The sequence below is a fragment of the Desmodus rotundus genome, chromosome 7 (assembly GCF_022682495.2).
Source record: "Desmodus rotundus isolate HL8 chromosome 7, HLdesRot8A.1, whole genome shotgun sequence".
NCBI classification, from domain to species: domain Eukaryota; kingdom Metazoa; phylum Chordata; class Mammalia; order Chiroptera; family Phyllostomidae; genus Desmodus; species Desmodus rotundus.
This window is the reverse complement of record NC_071393.1, coordinates 85539196-85561703: the sequence shown is the minus strand read 5'-3', so window position 1 is coordinate 85561703 and position 22508 is coordinate 85539196. Positions and strand designations below refer to the sequence as shown.

The following is a 22508-nucleotide window of genomic DNA, read 5'->3' as shown; positions in this document are numbered from 1 at the left end:
TTTAGCTGGAGGGCATTGGCAGGTATTATAACTCTTCACACGTGTGAAAATTGATGCTCAGAGGGGTTTTAAAATATTCTGGTAGCAGCAGAATGAGAAACTAGAGTTTTTCAGGTAGCTCAGGACTATGAAATATATATATATATATATATACATATATATATATATATATACATGCACGCACATATATATATATATATATGTTACTTATGTTTATGTTGAATACCTCTATGACATTATATAAGGAATACTTACCCTTCTATCCCCCTACAATACCCCAGCACCTGAAAATGCTCCATTGTTAGTTTATTCCTTTGGGTTAAGAAATTGACCATTGTATTCAAGTAAATTAACTTATCAGATTATTTCCTCTTTAGCATTGTTGAAAAGTCCATGCAATAAGTATGTTGTGATAGGGTTATACCTCATGTTTGGTGGGCTGGCCATAGAGGACAGGCCTTGAAACGTCAACCTGATGGGAAGTTCTGTGGAGCCAGGGTCTGGAGGGCACAGGGTATCTTACAAACAAGGGTACTCTCTGGGAGACTGGAAAAGCACTACAAATAAAATTAAACAATATTCATTTTTCCCTTAGGGTCAACTTTGTATATCTATTTATAAATTAGGTGAGAACAGTAGGCTTGGAGTTCATAGACCTGGGTTCTAATTCTACCTACAATATCCACTTGATTCTTTTTGCCAAGATACTAAATTCTGCGAGCTCAGTAAAATTGGTAGGTTGGGTTCTCCACCCCATTTATCTCAAAGGCTATTCTAAAACTCAATGGTTCTAAGAAAGAACGATCTTTAAACCATTACATGCTCTTTCTAATGATAGTTCTTTTGTCTTCATTTGTTCCTTAACTGACATTTATTAACCAGCAAACTGTGTTTAAATGTGTGCTAAGTACCAGAGAATAAAGACTATGGTCTCCCTCTGTAGCAATGGATACACAAAAGCCTACTTCTAAGCTTTCTGAGTATTCGTTACATAAGCATATTCTGTATAACTGCTGTTGAAAGAGTAGATGTCAAAAGCTTCTAAGACAGATCGCTGTTCACATGTATTCATCTGAATTAAGTTTTAGAAAATAGGTTTGAGTTGAGGGACAACTTCAATTACTTTCTTTTGAGCTCTGAAAACACAGAATCAAACTCCTACCCACAGAAACTATTCAGTACAAATAATGGACTGTCTGAAGAGATCACGATTGCAAAATGTGGTAATGCAATCCAAAGAAAGAATCAGTATCTCGCTTGCAGACAGGAGTACACTAGCCGGGTTTTCCAATGTTAGGAATTTGCAATGGGTAATAATTAGGACACATAAGCTTTATATAATGTCAGTGGGGAACACGCAGAACAAAAGAATGCAGAACAAAAGAATACACTCCCAAGATGCTGCTTTCCTGAACTTTTGAAGAAATACTTTCTGTTCTTATTAGGCTGAATGCTTATTCAGTGGGGCTCTGGGATTCTTTCTTTGGAAATGTGTGAGGAAGTAAAAGCCAAGTGGGTGAGGTACCATGGTATTTGTATTTCTGTAATATTGAAGTTGTTTCTCCTCTACTTTCAAATGATAAATAAAATATTTTATACATGATCTCTCTCCATGCATGCTTCACTCTGAACACATCTTCGTCCCAGCCAACATATACTTTTTCCCCCTCTTTTAGTTTAAAACTACCACCATTACTGTTACAGCAAGTTCCTTACAGGAGTGATATTAACATCATTCAGGGTCACAAACTTTTCCTCCACTAGCTACAGTTCAATTTTTCAACCACCAAATACTCTCTTAAAAATAAAAAAGAAATAAAGAAAGGTCATTCTAGATAGCAGAACCCTCATGAGTTAATTAAAGGAAAAAAATGCAGTCAGACTCTGGCTACTCCCACTGGCCTGGGACTAAGGGGAAGGAGAGTCAGTTTTCTTTTCTCAAGGACCCATCTTTCTGTTTCTCTTTGGTCTCCTCTGTTCCTACCTATAGTAGCTGTCAGCTTTTGGCCAGGGACACAACAAAGTGTAGGAACCACCACCAAGTAAAATTAGCTAAGAGGAGCTGAGATGAGACTGAAGAACTTATTTAATGTTTTTGTGTTTCTCTGAACCTTTAAAGAAGTACTGAAGCAGTGAGTGGTATCTTATAATCATCTGACTTAATCCCACTTGACTGCAAGTGTATAAGTCACTTGAGTTTGGGAATGAAATACCAAACTCAAATCAATTGGAAGTAAATTTAAATACTCTCTATTTTGTATGGGTCATTGATCAGACCATGTGTGAAGTACTTCTTTTTCTTTTGAGAGAGAGATAAAGATAGAGGGAGGGAAGGAGGGAGGGAGAGAATATGTGTGTAAATTGACAGACTGCAGAAAAGGATTAGCAAAATAATAAGGGTCCTAGAAACCTGAAGAAAAATATAATTTTCAAGTATTTGGAAAACTGTTATATGCAACAGAAGTCAATTTATTAAATATTTTTTCCAGAAGTAAGATTTGGCTTAAAGAATACAAGTTAAAGAAGGTTGAAGGACTTAGTTCAAATTTTAATTTATAAGGTAGAATTTTCTAATGATGAATTCAGCTGTCCACTAAAGTATTACATTTTCCCTGGAGGTGTTCAAATGGAGACTGAATGGTCATTTTGAGAAGGAAATCAGGGAATCTTCTTACAGAACACTGCATTAGCTACACTTTCTGACTCTGATTTCCCTAAGTTTTTTATTCCATTCTTTCTTTTCAATGATGGCATACATGGAACTACTTCATACAAGGCGTTCCCACTGCACGTGTCTGGCTTAGAGCAATGATCAAGAGAAATTTGGTAAGGAAATGTCACTTATTTCATAGGGATAATTTTAAATTTTATTGATATTTATTGTGGAAAGTAGTGAAGCCAGATTTATATACTTGCAAATCCTCTATCTGTTCAATTGGAATGTAAGTTTTAGCAAAAGGGAGGTGTTATTAAAAAATACCCCTTGCTAAAACATATATAACCACTCTCATATTTCTGAATGATTGTTGATTCTTCCAATTTATATGTATGTTTTAATAACTTCAATGACAATTTTGCCTAATTTATTGGACAATATCCAATGATATATGCTGTCTTAAAAATGGAAATAGATTATGAAACTGTTTCTAAAGTTTAATAAATGGGAGGCATTTCTCTTCTTTAAAAGACTGAAAGAAGAATGAGTGCATTTCTCAGGTATAATCTGCATTGTTTTTTAAGGGATTTAAGCCATTTGTTCCTAGAAGGCAATAATTTTCCTGTCTGTTTCCTCAAATGTTGCTGACCTAGTAAGCTTATTTCTTAAGATGTCTATTTTACAATTCATTTTCTAAACAAGTAGACTGAATTTTAATTGAATTATGAGACTTGGCAAGTAAGTTGGCTGGGCAATACTCAATTAATCCCCCTTCCTCTTAAATAGTCGTTCATATATTTCAAATGGATACTACTTCTTTTGCTTAAAAAAATGTACTTATTACCATTAATAGCCTCACTCTCATCTGACTGTGTAGGGAGAATACTAACCAGGTAGAGAAAACTGTAGAATATATGTTTCTATCACTACAAAAGTCAGCTGTGAAAGCATTTCTTATTTAATCTCTACTTTGACATTTTCCTCTGTCCCTTCTCAATTATAGGCAACCCATGAACTTTACACTGACTACATTTATATAAATAACAGAGGGGACAATGCTTAGAAGTGAAAAAAAAACCCATTATTTGCCAATGAAATTCCATGTTTGAATATATTTCTCTGGCAATGCCTTTTTATTATTTAAGGTTGGCACATGCAACCAAATAAATGAGGCAGTGAAAAGTCAGTAATATATATTTTATAGTGTGATATTTTGGCATTTCTGGACCTAAAGTGTCAGTATAAAAATTTTTGGAAATAGAAAATTTAAGGTACGTTGTGAAGGTCAGCATACAATGTACCTATTTGGAAGCATGAAAGTTTGGAAGGGCCACTCAGATTCATTGAGCATGTACTGTGTGCCAGACTATCAGCCGAGACTATTTCATTCAGTCTTCCCAACAACCCTTGGAAGTAGAGTTTATTATTCCTGTTCATTTGGTGGGAGAAAAGAAAGCCCCGAGAAACTAAAATTCTTGCTCATAGTCCCATATCTGGTAATGTCTGGTTTAAATGTCTCTTATACTCAAACGCAAGATCTCTCAATTCCAAGGCCTGTGCATGGGATGGAGAACACGGCTCCTTCAGTCAGACACTCAATAGTCTTGGCAAAGAATTCCAGTTGCTATAATCACAGGTGTGTGCCTTAGCCCCTGTTTGGGGAACATGATTCTACATATTCCCACTTACCACATGAGGCTATTTTGAGGTAACGTGAGACAATAGATTGGGAGTCACTCTGAAGTTTTCTGCTTGATGTGAGTGCAGTAGCACCCTAGGTACTCACTCTGAGGAATCTAATTGTGCTGAGTGAGTTCAACACTAGGAATTACACCAAGTTCGACTATATGACTGAATGTGCGGTATGTGTTTCTTTGCATAAGTGGTAGAAGACAGACAGGATTTATGGAAGACCAGCAAGAGCTGAAGAGAACTAACCTGAAAACACATAGGATAAGGCAGGCTCTGCAAACCCACTTCTTCAGTCTAACCAGGTACTCACTCTGCAAACAGTCAGCGTTTAGGAGGTCCTGGCACTTCTCATGGCACTTCACTCCGCACTCCAAGCACTTCATGCCTTGCCGAGCAATGCCCCACAGGAGCCCCTCGCACTCGTAACAGTAGGTAGGTGTCGTAGCGGTCCAGACCTCAAAATTGTGTGGGGTAGTGGAAGACATGGGGTAGATCAATGCCTGCAAGGTCTTCTTGAAGACATGCATTTTCTGGGAAGAAGAGACAAGTTACCAGTGCAAGCCAAGTCAGTGGGTTTGGAAATTTCCAACATAATACAAACCATTGTATCACTTTTCCTTGAAAATGCTATTTTGAAAGAGTCCCTTGATTACTAATTTAAATGATAACAGTAAGCACAATAGCTCTGCTCACTTACTCCTCCCTCAGGGATCTAGGGCCCAATTCAATTATATGAACTCAAAGAACTCCCTAATTTTCCAGATTGGACTGGCCTGTACTATTGTAAATGCTTCCTTCATTGCACTGTAGAGCTCGAATTACTTGACAATGTTTATGTCCTGGGTATACTGTAAACTCCATGAGGACAAGGGTGATGAGACACATCTTGTTCAAAGCTACATCAATCCTCAGAGCCTAATGCAGTCTTTGGCTTGAAATAGGTGCTCAGGGAACATTAATTTAAAAACAAGAATTTATATTACTATGCTTAGTCTAAGTTGTTTTTTTGTAAAATTGTGAAGTAGATGAAACATATTGTCAATGCCTATCATTTTCCCTGGCACATACCAGGGGCACGACACACTTTCTTGTGAAATGAATGAATGTTCAGCTAAGAGTCTGGTAATCTACAGAGAGATTTAAGGTCTCTAAGATTCATTTTCCTCTCTCCTAAGGTATTATTTGAAGATCTAATTGTATGATGATAACAAACATATATTCCACAGACTTCAAAACACTAAATAAATGCTACATATTAATAATGATAATGGATTTTCAATCAACACCTATCAGCAAATAGCAAAAGACTTGTTAGAGACCATCCCAGGTTTCTCATATCCCACCTTACAGCTGACTTCCTGAGAAAAAAGACTAGCACACTCTGAAGTTACATTTAGATAATTTCACACAACTGCCTGATGCACAAAAATGGATATTTACATAAATCCTGTAAGAGCCTACTTGATAAGTAATGCTAGAAAGGAGGCATTTCTATTTTGCATTTATCATCCTTAAAAGTCATTTCAGAGTATCTTTCCACAGTGTTGAAATGACCGACTTTCCATTACTTTTTAATTCCACAGTAGGGTAACAGCATATTTTCCTTTATTATTACATTTTCTTCATTATGTGTTTTCTGAGAATATGTCTGGTAATGGTACTGGGAAATTCCCTGCTAGGGACTTAAGCTTTACTAACAATTTTTCTAACTTTGAACAGCAAGATGATGCGTTGTTACTCCTGAGGGTCTGGTCAAAACTCTTTACACTTCACGTGAGTCTGCAGAGCAGCAATATGGTCAAATAGGGGAATAACAAGTGGGAGACCCTGTGTTAGGGTTTAGACAGACAGAACAACTGGATCCATCATTTTTAAGGGTAGCCTATGCCAAGTAAATCTCTTGGATTCACTTCATAATGAAGATGTCTTGCAAAGAACTGTTAAGAGTTCTTTTAGAATTACAAGCATGTATTGTTTATCTTTGCTTCCCCTTTACTGCCTAGAAAAGTGGGTATCTTCAATACTCCTTCAAGTGAATTGAATGATTCTTGGCATAAGCGATTTTCCCTGAACTATCTATACAGAGTTCCTTGTTCTAGTTGCGTTGATTGGATGAGTGTGTGCATCTCTGTCTGTGTCTGTTTAATATCACATTTTTAGTTTAGCTAAAAAAATAAGGAGGGAATTTAGTTATATCTGCAGTCATATCAGGTGATTTGTTGTTTGTCTTAGTAGGGAAAAAATAATGCAGTCAAGCCTCAGTTCTGTACAATCTTTGTTCTTGAACAATTTGAGTCTTGACCAAGTTGTTCATGGAAAAAATGTCTTGGTTATATAACAGCACTTTGGGTCTCAATTCTCTACTTGACAACCCTTTTGTGTTGATATCTGTATGATCAGTCACATGCCTCTCATATGACAAACGAAGGACATTATGTTTTTGCACAAATTGCTTTTCAAATGGTTTTGCAGAATTAAGTTGGAGAACCCAGATCCCCCTGTAATTCTAACTCAAAGGAACACTGGGTGGAAATATAAGAGACTCTGTTACTGAATGCTGAAAAGTAGGAAATAGATATGAACTTAAAACATAGATTTGAGCATGAAGTTATTTTTAAACATGAATTTATATTTTAAGATTAAGTATATGATTGATACATTTTATCTAATCTCAATGTTCATTTTCTTTTCATTGAATTCAAGTGATATATGGTCAGTCTTCCAAATCTGTAGGCAATAGTAGGACTAATACACATAAGGAACACTTGCTAAAAATTTAAAACAACTGAAAGGAAACAAAATAATTCTGGATAGACAACTGAGAAGATCTCATTGAAATATTTTGTTGTGTTTGGTTTGGTTTTGTCTGGTTAAGTAGCCATGATCCATTTTATGAAAAGAGAGTGAAGCTAATTTCAAAAAATAAGAAATATGGAAAATTTACTAGACAGCACTTTGAAAATCAATTGAATGGAACATTACAATAAATGCCAACATTTCAAAGCTATAGAACCTGGAGGGATACATTCAATAATTGACTAGAGAATACATTTTCATAGTCTCAAGGAAATGATGATATGAATCTTTTTCATTCTTGATTTTTGAGATATGGGCATGTTGAAAATTACTTTAAAATAAATGACATATGAAAACATTTCTTACTCCAGCAAAGCATAAGATGTAATTATAATCAGTTTAGAAAGATGTTAAATGAATAGTTAAGGAAAACATGTAAAAATAAACCTCATGGAAGGGGATTTTTATACCTCAAAGGCATACTGCATCTTTGGAGGAAAGAAGGTGCTTTCTTAGCAGCAAAATAAGAATGGATCAAACAAGAGTATAAGAAGAACTGAGAGTGTGGGATTTTTTGGAATAAGGTGAAAAAATAGTGTAAGGGGCATGACCAAAAAAAAAAAAGGGAAATCATTAAATTAGCCATGGACCCCAGGAAATGGAAGTCTGTAACTCCATTAGGAACTAGATTAAAGGGAAAATATATATTTTTTTTATGTAGCATTTTGGGCAGGCAGAAAGGTAGGAAGGTACAGCTAATAGGATCCTAGCTGAAATGAAAGGACAGGAGTAGGTATGCTATCACGGGAGGGCTTCTGGCCTAGGTTTCCCAGGAGCCAAACATATGGAAAGGATGGTCTCAAAACCAAGCAGAGCCCTAATTACTGGAACTAGGTCCCAAGGACACAGTGAATTCAGAAATTTGGGAGACTCGCTGCTAATCTATTTTAAATGTTTCTAAAGTTTTCAAATCTTCTATAATGAACATTATTTTCTAAAATGTATGTATTTCTGATTATAATAAAATATATGCTCATTGTAAAATAATGTTTAAATTCAAAGTACAAAAATTTTTAAATAAACTTTTCAATTTAATTTTTCAAAGTTAGGAATAGTCTGTATCTTTTCTTTTTTCTGTTTATAGATAGAAGTCTTTGCAATCAGGTAAAAAACAAAAAATATTTTTACATTAAGAAAGTGATTCCAGAAAAGGAGAGAATTTTTATTGTGTGTAGACACTGTTCTAATCTGTGGAAATGAGAGTAAGAAATGCTTTGACTCTGATAAGCCTTTGTAGCTAAGTACAGCCTGTAGACTACAAAGTGGAGGGTGCTCATATTCTAGACAAATATTTTGTTTAAAACTCCTGGTCCAAGAAATTGGAATTTAAGGTGTGCTACCTTAATATATCACTTTTAGAACAAGTAGGGCACTGGGAGGAAATGGTTTTTTTCCTATATGAGGAAATTAAAATGAGTCTGAGAAACAAAGCAATCAGGCTTCCTGCCAAGAGCAGTGACTAGTGTTTTTAGACCATCAATATTCCAATCTACCAACTGTTAGTACCCAAAACAGGAACAAAGCTTATCTACCTCCATTTGCCAGATGGCTTTTCTCTTTTTCCTCTGTAATGTTAACCAGTGACTTTACTAATGAAGGTCATTTTTCTTCTTTATCCTGTGGGTTTCCCTCATGGGATTATGGAAATACTAAATCACATTTTGATAATTCTAAGAAAAAAAAATGCTTCTTAATGTGAAGCTATTTTGTGTGTATGTACTTGATGTATGCTTTTTAGAAAAAAAAAACTATTTGCTGTCCTTTAGGCACCATTTTATTGTTTCTAGACAAAGAAATTGAAAATATTTTCAGAGCAAAGATTAAGTACCATATTACCTTTAAAATTTGTTATAAATATGAGAACAGAACAATGGTAGAATACAAGGTGGGGCGAACATAGGATAAGTTGTATGTGTAAGTTCCTGAATCTAAAAACAGACAGAATTTCAGGACTAATTTACTCATCGGAATCATCACATAAAATTCATTATAATAGTTAAATTACTCTAGTAAGTGTTTTTGTAGAAAAAAATACAGGGACTAAAAGTTATGTGCCTATCCATGAAAGAGTATTAAGTTGTTTTTACTTGTTTTATAACAGATATTAATTATCATTGACCTAAGTAACTTGTGGGGTGAGTCCAAATAAAAAAGACAGAGCGATGATAAAGTGGATGATTCAATAATTCAAGGAGAATACAATATAGGTTGGGCCTTCTATCATGACGGAACATAGTCTGAAAACCGATCAGGATAGATTTGTCATGTTCTGTAAGTACCAGTTTTTCTTCAACTCAAACTTTCAATGAAAATGCATATATAAATAATGGAGGTGATATGAGATGAGTAATTAATTACATTAAATATGAGGCCAAAAATAATGTGAATTCCTCAACTGGGGGAAACTTTAGTCATTTTACAGAGAAAGTAATTTGTATTACTTGGGTTAGAGACTGAATTCTTACAAATATTCTAACAGAGTTAGAGCAAGAATAAGGGTTTGGATATTATAAACAGAAGAGAGGGGAGGGAGTGAACCCATCCTACTCTTCTCTTGTGTGACCAAGCAAAGCCATCATGGAGCCATGGAAAATTCTGTGGTGAAAACATCTAATAATAAAAATAATAACTGATATTTACTACATAATTATGTGTCAAAAATGGTTGAAGTGCTTTCTATTTATCTCATTTGATTTCCCCAACAATGGCTCTAGAAATATTAATACATTCATTCTATGTATTGGAATACTGATCTGGCAGCATGGCAGACTCAGTATAGCCTACTAGAGAAGTGTTGGGAAAAAATTTTAATATGTAAAAATGCTGAAGAGAAATAGATTCCCCAGGTATCTGGAATAAAAAAGAAAAACAGAAACTTAATGCCAGAATTACAGAAGTTGTTTCTGTGGAAACCTGAGTTGTGTTTGGAATTCAGTTAACCTACGTGGGCTAGGAATTCGGGGTTCTCAGACCATTTTCAGACATGCTATTTAGACTTTCCTTCTTCCTAATGTGAGCATTGAGGTAATAATGTGAGCCTGAGCATTTTTAGATCTTTACTATTTTTTTAGAACAGGATTAACTTTAAAATTCAAAAAGCATGTTTATTAAACATTTAAGAAATATATAAATATAAAATAGTATAGATACTTTTAATCTAGTTGATGGAGAAGGGGGCAAATAAAGGAAACTCAATCTATACAAAAAAATCTTGGAAAAGAAATAAAGTAAAAAGAGACACAGTAAATTTTTAAAAAGAAAAGCACAAAGCTCAAAGATATTGTGATAATAGTAAATTGAGTAAATTCATCTGTAAAAGATAAATTCTCAGATTGAATTTTAACATTAAGCTATGTGTTATGAGACACACACAAAACATTAAGTTTTTTTGGAAAGGGCTAGATAAAATATCAAGGAAATATTGACTTTATCAATATAGAAGAGCTGTATTAATATCACATAGAATATATTTTAAGGAAAAAACACCTAAGAAATTGCATTATTAGCAACAATGAAACAATTTATCAGTAATATAGAACTCCCAAAAATAATGTATCCAACAGAAAAAAATTCATGGGATATCTACAGAGTCGATATGTACTAAGCCATAAAAACAATTCTCAATTAAATATTAAAGACTGAATATACAGTCCATGCCCTTTGTATACAATTCAGTAACAAAAATTAAGCCCATATGATTTATCACTGAAAGATCAAAAAACTTTCTAACTGATGAGTCAAAACACTAATCAGTGAATCATTTATGAAATATCTTAACAGTATAAGCATTATATATACAACTTCTATGATGCAGCTAGAATGTACTGAGAAGAAAATAAATAGCTTTAAAGACATATGTTAGAAAATAGAAAAAGAGAATTATGTTAAAATAGACAAATGTGGTAAAAAACAGACAAAATCTTTGAAGGCATGAATAAGAAAGAAAATGAGGAAGAAATACACAGGGATGGAAATAATCTAAAACTATGCATATATAATATATATATTATAATTATCTATGTATATATATTATTATTATTTACTCCTTTCACTTATGTTGGGAATATTCTTTTGTATGTATGTAATAGTTGATAACAATCAAAATTAACAAACAATATATTCAACTTAATAAGTTACAAAAGTAGTATCAGGATAAATGCAAAGAGAGGATTACACATGACAAGAGCAGAAATAAAATAGATAAAGAAATACTTTGGAGTCAACAAACAAATGCCAGAGAAATCTCTTACAATGCTGACTTCATAAAAGACAGAAAATATAAGTAAATGATAATAAGATAAAAATAGCGTTAGTGTTTATACATCAAAATATGATTATATGAATAATTTGGTGGTATTAAATTTGAAAATTTAGAAAGAAGGACAACTTTCTGGAAAAATTATCAAAATTGACTCAAAAAGAAATGATGGATAGAATAATTATATTAAATAAATTGATTTAGTAGTCAAATAGCTCCCCTAAAAAATAACAGATGGTTTTAGTGTTAAGTTTTGCTAGTCTTTGAAGATACAGCAACACTTACTTCATACAAACCATCCCGGTAGGTGACAAAAAGGAAAGCCCCAACTGATTTTATGAAGCTAATTTGTTGTTGATGTCAAAACTGTTCAAATACATAGTAAATTATAGGGCATTTGACCAATGAACATACATGCAAACATCTTATATAATTCGCAAACATATGAGAAAATCAAGGCCAAGAGAGTTCCTATAACTCGCTCACACTTCCACAACTAGTGGTGGACCTGGACCCACATTTAGGTCAAGCCAAAGACTATGCTCTTTTGAAAAAGCACAAAAACAGGATCAATGGCTATACGTGTAAACAAGATAATCTTTATCTGATGTCACTACTGCTGGTTCTCAAGTCAGTACCATCTGGAATCTGGCCCTCAGCTGCAAAGGTGACAGGGAGGCATTGAACTTAGCATATATTCTGGATACCTCAACATGAGTCTCTCTGTCCCTATTTTGCCTGGCAAGACATTTTTTTTTTAATTCTCACAATTTGTGAGATAGGTATTAGTACTTTCATGTTAAGGATGAGATGAACAAGTCTCAGGGAATCAAGAAGTGTTGATAAGAAAGAAGTTTTCAGAGGTAGTCAGAGGTGGAGCTGAGATTCAAATTCAGGCCCAGGCCACTTCAACACCTGTCCATGTGGTGTGAAGGGACCTCGTTCCAGGGCAATAGTCCAGAGAAGCTGAGTGTGTGTGAGCCCACACTTCCAGATTGAACCCCAGACCAGACAGGTGTTCTGACCTGCTTCGACTTCCATGCTATCCCTCTAGTGTCATGCTAGGAATAGAGCCTGGTCTGATCTCCTGATTACTCTCACACCTAGTTCTGTAAGTCCCTTTTACTGGGCCTGAATCCCGGTACTGGAAGAAGGACCTGCACTCCCCCAAACAAAGCAGCCCTTACTTAGAACTAACAAATCCTGGAAGCATGCCAATAGATCAGACTTATAAACAAGGTCATCAGCCCACATAGAAAAAAACAGCATTCTGGAATCCCTTTAACACTTGGTGAATATATTCCTCACTCTACTTGTTTCCATAATCCTCATCGGAGTCTGTCTTCCTTTAAACACTCCTGCCTGCTAGAAGCTTCCATCATGACCTGTAGCAACAGTGGGTACAAAACATAGTATCTCACTTCCCCTAACACAATATATCTTTTAATTTTATTTTTCAGTCACAGTTTACATTGCATGTTATTTTGTGTTAGTTTTAGGTGTATAGCACAGTGGTTAGACAATCATACATTTTACAAAGTGACCCCAGTATTTCAAGTATCCACCTGGTACCCTGCATATTACTGACCATACTCCCTATGCTGTACTGTACATCTCATGGCTATGTTGTGCCTTACCAACCTGTACTTCTTAATCCCTACACCCTCTTCACCCAGCCCCCCAACTTCCTCCCATCTGCCAACCATTAGTCTGTTCTCTGTCAGCTCCCCTCCTGTTATATTAAAGCCTCGTGACAGCGGGGGCTTTTAGCTGAATTGTTCACTGCCCTTTTTCCAGAATCTGAAACAATGCATGACAAATAGTAGTCAATTAACATTTAATTTTGCATGGAACTACTTGGATTGCCCCACCATTGGGTTCACACCTAGTACCAAGCTGGGCAGCATAGTGCAGGCAGGCTATTGTTTGGAACATGGGTACTAGATTGTTATCCCTTCTTGTGTTAGTTAATAAGCCAGAGGGAAATGATCAGAAACCATAGTCCTCCAGGGCTTATGAGACCGAGATTCCCGGTCAGTTCCCACAGCTCCGCATGGGTGAGTGGGAACTGGCAATGGAAGGGGCACCTGGCAGAGCTTCTCCCACTGCCAACAGCATTATGGGAGCTGTGCTGCTGACCCACTGTCATCTTGCTTCAGATTTTACAGCCCTTCTTTCTTTGGAATAGATGTCTGAGCTTTTTATCATACATTCATCAATGAAAAATAGAAGTGCTAACCTTTGATATTTTCTACATGGCCAAGCCATTTTCCTTTATGTAAAGCAAGTATTTTGTGCATGCACATTGAGGGTGCCTAGGAACACTTTCAGCACCAAGAAGTGGAAATTACGCTCTTTAGCATTTATGTTAGCTGCCCATGTAATGAATTAATGTGACAGCTTGTCAAGAGTGACATTTAATATGCCTGTTGTACAGAAGTCATATTTCATTTACTTTTTGAGACATGAGCCCCAGGGAAATGGGTTTTATGAGTTTGAGAGAGAGCTGATGGATGCTATTTATCCATCCAACACCCACACAGAAAAAAACCTTTTGCACCGGCCTTCTGAAACTAAAGGAATAAAATAACTATGTTGATGAAAAGTAGATCAATAGTTAATTTAACTGTAAAGTGAGTGTATCCTCCCTGTCAGAGCTTCAGAAAATATAGTAACAATCCTACCCTCTAATTTCTATTGGTTTCCTCTTAGCTTTTCATAGAAATGAGTATTTATATTTCAGAAATATAAGAAAGGAACAGTGTAAGAGTATATCAATAAAAATCCTTGACCTTGATTATTTCCTCAAAAGCAAAAGACCAGATACTCGGCAATTCAGCAAGCAATACAGGGCTTTCTCGTACACCAGAGGATGTTTACTTTCTCTTGAATCCAAACTATACTCAATATATTAGATGGCATCGCATGACCCTGGGAAAGCAGTCACATTGTTTTCATCCTGTGGCGCAATCAAAAATGTTCTAACTTGCTGTAGCACCCAGATATTCAAATGATCATGTATTGTTTTGCTGATGTATATTGGGATTGGTGAGTTTGCAGATAGGACCTAGGACGTGTTGACTTTTGAAAGACAACAATGACAGGAAGAAGAGAATGAGCAATATAAATGTAAATAATGGTGTTTAAATGTCAAGTATATAGAAGTAATGTAATATTTTTGGCAAAAAAAATTCTATAGGAATGACAAAGTTGCTAAAACCGAGAGTGGTAGAACATACCTATTTCCATGAAAAGGGGGCACATACAGATTGTTTTGAGTAAAAGCTTGAGCAGTGCCTGTGCAGGATAGAGCTAAATATCAAAACATCCACTGCACTTTAGAGTCATCTGAGAGTTTTAAAAGGCAAACCCCTCTACGCAAGCTACACCTGAAGTCAATTAAATCAGAATCAATTGGAATGAGACCCAGACATAGGTATGTTTTAAAGCACCCACCAGAGAATCTGATGAGCCAAATGTAAGAATCTCTGACCCAGATATTTGCAGTTTACTTGTGTCTTATAATTGGTTCTTTCATTCAGCAAGAATTACAAAGCTTCTACCTCATGCAAGACAGTGTACTAAGCAACATAAATGAAAATATTTGACAAGAACAACAAACAAAATACTATGTTACCTTCAGAGATATCAGTCTCACAGGAAAGGTTTATGCAAATAACCAAATTGATTGTAATAACAAAAATAATAAAAACAGCAGACTGTATTTATTGTTTAATATATCCTAGGCTATGCTGGGTGTTCAACATATATGCACTCCCTTAATTCTCTTTCTTATTATTACCTTACTATACAGATGAGAGCACTCAGGTTTAGAGAAGTTATATAACTTGCCAGATACAACAATGATTAATTTGTGGCACAGATGGGACTCAGCCCAAACAGCCCTTACTCTTAACTCTTCTACCTTATGGATGTAGCAATTATGTGCTAAAAAAGCCGGGAGGAGGAAACAGCCAGGAAGGGAGAAGGATGTTTGGGAAAGGCTCACAAATGAGACAAAATTTGACTATGTAAAAATTTAGCAGGATTTTTTTGCGGGGGGAGAATAAAAGCTAAATCATGTTAGGATGGAATAGCATTTTGAAAGATGGGACAGTTCTTACACATGTGAGCTGCAGAGGATGATTTGTATGACAGAAGCAGAGGCCCAGAGGAAATTTGTTTTAGGGTCAGACTCCTCCCATTCTCCCAATTATTTTTGGAATGGTGGAACAAGTATTACAAATGCATGGATCCAATGGAATGGTTTTCCCACTAGACTATGATGGAAACATAGTAATTGACCTTGCACCTACCAGTTCCTCATTGTTTAGTGACGTCCTAATCACCATAGCCAGGGAGAGTCCAGATTTCCGGGCAGCCAGGGTCTACAATACACAGAATTATGAGTTATTGGTACCTGAGGTGACTACTCAGCAGAACGTAAAAATGTAAGAGACTATCGTTCATGTTTTAATCCATAGGGGCCTGCCATTTTTAGTAGTAAGCCAGTTAATCCAGCATGCAGAATCATGGAACATTAAAGCCGAAAAAGGCCTCTTAGACCTTCAAGCTGGACCTCTACATTTTACAGATGAGAAAACTGAGGTCCAGCAAGGCAGGGTAATCGGCCCATGGTTTCCAGGCTAGAAGAGGCTTTTAGAGTTTTTTTCCCCAAGGTGGTCATGATGACATTCGTTCATAAAACATGACCTCTGCTACACAGGCTGCTGATGTGTGTGATGACTGTGGAGCTGCCGTAGGACTGTTGGAGCTACACAGGTCCTGGAGCTGCTCACGGTTCCTGTAATATTCTTCCACATCTAGCCATGATATTTTCTTCTAATGGCCCACTTTAGAAACATTATACCCAGATTTGTTTTCTTCACTCAAGGCTGGGAACTTCGGTGATTTTAAGTAAGATCAAGTCCTTTTAGTTTCCCCTGTAAAATAGAACCATTATACTGCTCCTACCCAAGACATATGCAATATGTAAAACTCAACAAGACTATAGAAAACTTTGGAAATCAGAAGTTCTATATGGGAATATTAAATCTGCTCCCCTGTTAGGAGCCAAGCAAGTCATAGTGGAATAATGCATCTGGTCATAAATGTATCTCCTTGTAGCTAATACAAAGCCATTCACCCAGCTCAAGTCCAGCACAAGCCGAAGTGAAGAAGTTGCTCTCCACCCATCTGTACCCCTACTGTGTAAACCTATGTAGGGCCCACATCCTAGGGTTTATCCAAGATGATCCTCCATCTCTGTCGACTGCTGTCCCTAAAATAATGTTTTATTTTATTTTAGTTTGTTTTTGTACCTGTTTACCTAAGTTGGTCTGTGTCTCATAATTGAACTAGATGTTAAGTTCTTGGAGAACCAAAACTTACTATATTTGTATGTCTCTTTTCATTTCCCCATCTTGTCCCCTTTTATCTCATGAATAATTGCATTTTACATTTGAGAAAATTGGCAAATTTAATTAAATAAATAAAAATTCACTTACCATGGCCTGAAGATTCCATGTGTCAGAGAAAACAAAGTGTGAATAAGTAGACATAAGAAAGGTGAGAAAAGAGTATAATGACATTAAATACGCCTAACATGTTAAAAGAATATCCACACTATAATGGCAAGATTCTGAGCTAATGGAACAGACACATCATGCTTCTCAGTATAAGATCTTTCCAGTCATGACTATATCTTTCCTACTTTAAAACTGAAGTGATGGCTTTCAGATGAAGGTTTTCATAACAAAATTACAAATTACCGATATCAAGAAACTTTGGTTCCTCTGGGAGAAAATATAATTTCATGCCATAAACTATTAAGAATTTGCCTCTAGAAAAAATCTGAAACATTGTGGGTGAGAGAAAATACTCTTTTTCATGCTGATGGACTATTTGTCTTAATATATAATATGTAATATATTAATGTATAATATATTTGTCTTAATTTATAATATAATACACACCATTATTAATTCTTTACACCTTTAGCCATTCCCCAGAACATCTCATTATAAGGATAGCTTGAGTTATTCAGAATTATGTTCAGGGCTAATAAAAGTTATAATGACTTGGGAGCCATAGTTTTCTTTAGACAGTGGAATAGCTTGTTAATTTGGCTAGACTTTATCTTAATATAGAATAAAATAAGTAATATTATGTACTTGCTTTATAAGTGTTCAAGTCTACTGAGTTAAGGTGAAGCAGATCAAATCAAGCCTTAAACTGCAAATTAAACTTGTGGTCACTCATAACACCAAACACATCAAGGCCCAGTTGCAGCCGCTTGCTTGGCAGGCTGTAGGACTGCTTCTTGCTCAATTATAGGGCCATTTTAACTCCATTTGTGATTTCAGCTAATATCTAGAGCTGTCAAAAGGGTAGAGTTATCTTCTCCATCTAATAGATTTTAAAGAAATAATAAATACAACTCTTGCTAGGATCCAGCTTCTTATATGTTCTATTCTATGAAATACTTACAGGCCATGTACTTAATGAGGAGGATAATGTGACACCTAACAAAGGCATGGACAACACATGCAATTAAAAAGAATTCAGGTGAGATTGGGCACGTTCAGGGTGTTATGGCTGTAGACTAGAAAGAATTCAATAGAAGTGACTTACCACATCTCGCACAATAGGCAAAGTTTTTTTCCTGCGGAGATCTGGCATACTGTCAATACCATAAAGTCCCCGCCCAGCCCTGAAGGAGGAAAAACGGAATGAATTCAATAAGTACATTGAAAGTTTAAAATATACATGGCCTGGTTTGACACACTGTTTTATTGTCAACATCACAGAGAGGATAATCAAAATTGTCAGGTATATAGAACTTGGTACCAAACAATTTGGTGCAAGTTTGGTCTGCCTACAAGGGTAAAAAAAACAAAAACAAAAACAACTTTTATTATAAAAATGTCATTGTGTGTGCATTTAATCTTCACAGATTAAACTGCAAAGTGGCACCTCAAGGATACAGATACGTTGAAAATATTAGTGATTACCCTTATACAAGAATTTCTACTTATTTGACTTTGTCCACAGATAAATGCACAAGATTAAAATAATTTATTATACAAGAATATTCACTGCAACTTTTTTGTAATAGCAACAAAAGCTCTATAACCTAAACATTCAGCAATAATATATTGATTAAATGAGTTACAGCATATTATACAATGGGAAGAACATGATAATTAAAGTGAATGAGGTAAATCTTTGTATGTATATGAAAAAATACTCATAGTATACTAGGTGAAAACAACAAATTTGCATGTGAATGAGTTTAGTATGATCCCATATGTGTGTGTTTATATAGGCACAGAAAATATCTAGAAAGATATTTACCAAAGTTATAACATGGTTATGGTTACCTCTGTGGAGCAAAATTAGGTGAGAGAATAAAAGACTCTTTCAATGTTATAAGTTTGGTAATGTTCAGTGTTTTAAGTATGTCACTTTTGAAATTTAAAATAATTTTAGAATATATTAATGTTTACATTTATTAAAAATGAATTTAATGCACTGAATTTGATTTTTATTGCATCAAAGCTAGTCTTTTTATACAACCAAAACAGTACTAAAATCACAGATGGTAGCTTTTCTGTATGCTCACCCTAAACTACAAAACTCTTGCTACCTCCAGCTTAGAGTCAGCCTTTTCATTAGGAACAATACAATTCATAACTCTGGTTGTTGGCTGGGCAGCTCTGCCTTTGGAACAGGCTACTCCACCAATTTATAGTCCATTTCTCCACTGACAGACATGGCTTCTTTGTTCTTGCTGCTTGGCTTAATTGATAAAGGGAGATCTTTGTCTTCCTGGATTTTTCTTAGTAGCCATGGTCTTAACTCCAATACTCTGGTTGTATCAATTATCAGCTTGCTGGTCTTGGACAATTTTTAAATGCATCATATAACTCACGTAAAATATTAATTAAAGAAGAATATTGACAAAGATAAAATGGTAATAATACCATAACTTATATGTTTGGAAGCAAGGATCAAATGCAGTGATAAATGTGAAATATTAAAACCATTCAATGTAAGAAAGATGTCAGTGTGAACAAATTATACTTAAGGTTATGTACTCTAAGAGTTACTTTTAGTTCAGATCATGGAATGCAGGAAAAAAGTATTGTGGGGCAAAGATCAAAGCAGAGGCAAAAAAGAAGAGAGGGAAGGAGAAAAGAGAGACTGGAAGACAATGTGTGTGGTAGGGGGAGATGACTGTAAGATACTGCCCACCACTGATCCTATGAGAAAGGAGTTAATGCAGTTTCCATCATGCCAGAGAAATGCCAACTGACGTTCTCTAGGCCAAGTGCTGTAAAGGTCATATGACAGTTAAAGGTCAAGAATCAGGGTCACAGAAAAAGAATCATTGGCATCATGCTCTTGTAAACTGCAAGAAACTGCAGAGTGGAGGTGGGGGAAGAGCCATGAACTTTCGTTTTGCCTCCTCAACACCCATCTTCAGACAATGAACCAAACTCTCCGGAGAGTAACTTCCTGCTTCCCTCCTAGACTCTTCCCGTATTCTTCCCCTCTCCCTGACAGTTCATGCTTAACCTCGCACATTCCACAAATCAAGGAAAGGGGAAAAGGATTATGTGAACGGGTGTCTGTTCACAGAAGGAGAGGATATTTCCAGTTTTATTTGCTTTAATCTAAGGCTTTGATTCCAAGCAGTTTCTACTTTCTCCCCTCAGTGAACAGAATTAATAATGGCATAAAGCGTGTGCCACATTATACTGAAATCATACTAACTGCCTTCAAGTGTTTTGAATTGTTTTGATTCCTAAATAATGTGACTTTAATATAAGTAAAGAAAAAATGAGTTGTAATAATAGTTGAGACAGTGATTTATAAACTGCAAAATGTTATATGAATTGTATGTTTTCATGTTATTGATAATGATTTATTTTCTTTATGTTTTTCTTCTTATGGGACTTAATTCAAATTCACAAGTGTACCCAGAATCTTGAGAAATCCTATAGACTCATAAATTCAGGAATCAGTTGAACCTATATTTTGTAATTTGAAAACTGCAATGTGGGAAAACATTCTCTTAACTTTCCAATAACTTTAAAAGTGTTGTTTATCAAACTCACATGACTCCACTCCAGGAAGACAAACAACCCAATTAAAAAATGGGCAAAGGACTTGAACAGACACTTCTCCAAGGAGGACATACAGAGGGCCCATAGACACATGAAAAAATGCTCAGCATCACTAGCCATTAGAGAAATGCAAATTAAAACCACAATAACATGCCACTTCACGCCTGTCAGAATGGCCCTCATTAATAAATCAGCAAACAAGTGCTGGTGAGGATGCGGTGAAAGGGAAACTCCAGTGCACTGTTGGTGAGAATGCAGACTGGTGCAGTGCTGCCCTGTGGAGAACGGTATGGAATTTCCTCAAAAAACTAAAGATGGAACTGTCTTTCAATTCAGTGATTCCATTGCTGAGATTGTACCCTAAAAATCCTGAACACCAATTCAAAAGACCCTATGCACCCCAATGTTCATAGCAGCATTATTTGCAATAGCCTAGTGCTGGAAACAACCTAAGTGCCCATCAGTAAATGAGTGGATCAAAAAACTGTGGTACATTTACACAATGGAATACTACTCAGCAAAAAAGAAAGAAGGAGCTCCTACCCTTCGTACCAGCATGGATGGAACTGGAGAGCATTATGCTAAGTGAAATAAGCCAGGTGGTGAAAGACAAGTACCATATGATGTCACCTATAAGTGGAACCTAATCAACAAAAGAAACAAATGCGCAAAATAGAACCAGAGATTTGGCTGACAGTGACCAGAAGGGAGAGGGGAGGAGGATAATGGGGGGAAAGAAGGGGAAGGAGTAAGCAAAGGGACATGCATAGACGATTCATGGGCATGGACAATGGTGGGGGGGGTTGACTCAGTGCAGGGGTGGGGGACAAGGTATAGTGAGCAATGGGGAAAAAGGAGGGACAACTGCAACTGAACAATACATTTTTTGTAAAAGTGTTCTTTATCAGGTTGTGTTTTCTTATAATTTTACCTTTTCATCATTACTATGAGAAAATTGTCTAACCCTGTACTTTCATGAGCTTATCCATCAAGTAATAATTAAGCAAACTGAGCCTTAAAAAAAAAGTCTGCCCATCTCATGAGTAGAGAAGAGCTTGGTAAATACTGTGAAGCTCTACACAAACATAAAATATTTGTGTAACATTTATTGAGAGGCTTCCTAGTCAGGAGAGATCTTGGACAGACTGAATAACAACACATGGTGAAGACTGAAAATATCAGTAGATAAGTATGTGTCAATCACTGACCTTCCAGGCAAGAGGTCAAGTTTGTGGATATCAGTTAAAATCCAGAGGAAGTTACCTAGGCTCAATGATGAGAAGGTGAGAAGGAGTCATCCACACAGGCAATAGTATACAAGTAACTGTGAGGGTAAGATCTGATTCTGTGAGGGCCATTTCTACAGCTCTTTTTGGTCTAGCTGATTGCATTAAGCTGTCCCTACCTGTAGGCAGCCAACTAGCCAAGCATAGCTAATCTTTATGGGATGCTTACCTGGAGCCAAATATAATGTTAGCTTTTATAGTCAATCTTTACATGTGTTAGCTCATTTAATTCTCAAAAAACCCAATGAGATATAAGTAAAATTATTTCTCATTTTATAAATGAGGAAATAGAGGCATGGAATAGTTCTGAATCATCCCCAAGGTCTTTATCTAAGTCAGAGATAGCAGTGGCAGGGTTCCAACCCAAGCTCTGAGGCTCATCATAACCACTGTGTACATGATTGAATCAGTCTGTGTTATAAAAATACGAGGAATTGAGGCTTACAGTGAACCCCATTTTACTTTTAATGAAACTGAAGTCAAGCACTTTGCCCAGGCCTAGAACTGCATGGCAGAGTTTAACTTCCATCACAGCACTGTTTTACCTCAAAACCCATATTCTTAAAAACTAAAAAATTTTTTTTGTTAGGAGGAAAGAAGAGGCCTGTTGCAGTTGATCTAGAGGTTAA

The 22508-nt window shown here is 35.9% G+C and overlaps 1 protein-coding gene across 4 annotated transcripts in view; it reads right to left on the bottom strand.

The window, feature by feature from the left end:
• UNC13C (unc-13 homolog C) overlaps positions 1-22508 on the bottom strand; it is a 543682-nt gene that overhangs the window by 327006 nt on the left and 194168 nt on the right. For all 4 annotated transcript variants that reach the window (XM_053928749.1, XM_053928748.1, XM_053928751.1 and 1 more), the window contains 3 exons: positions 18096-18174; positions 15779-15850; positions 4659-4878 (listed from right to left, as the gene is read on the bottom strand). In XM_053928749.1, coding sequence (XP_053784724.1) covers positions 4659-4878; positions 15779-15850; positions 18096-18174 — 371 coding nt within the window. The remainder of the gene's footprint in view (positions 1-4658; positions 4879-15778; positions 15851-18095; positions 18175-22508) is intronic.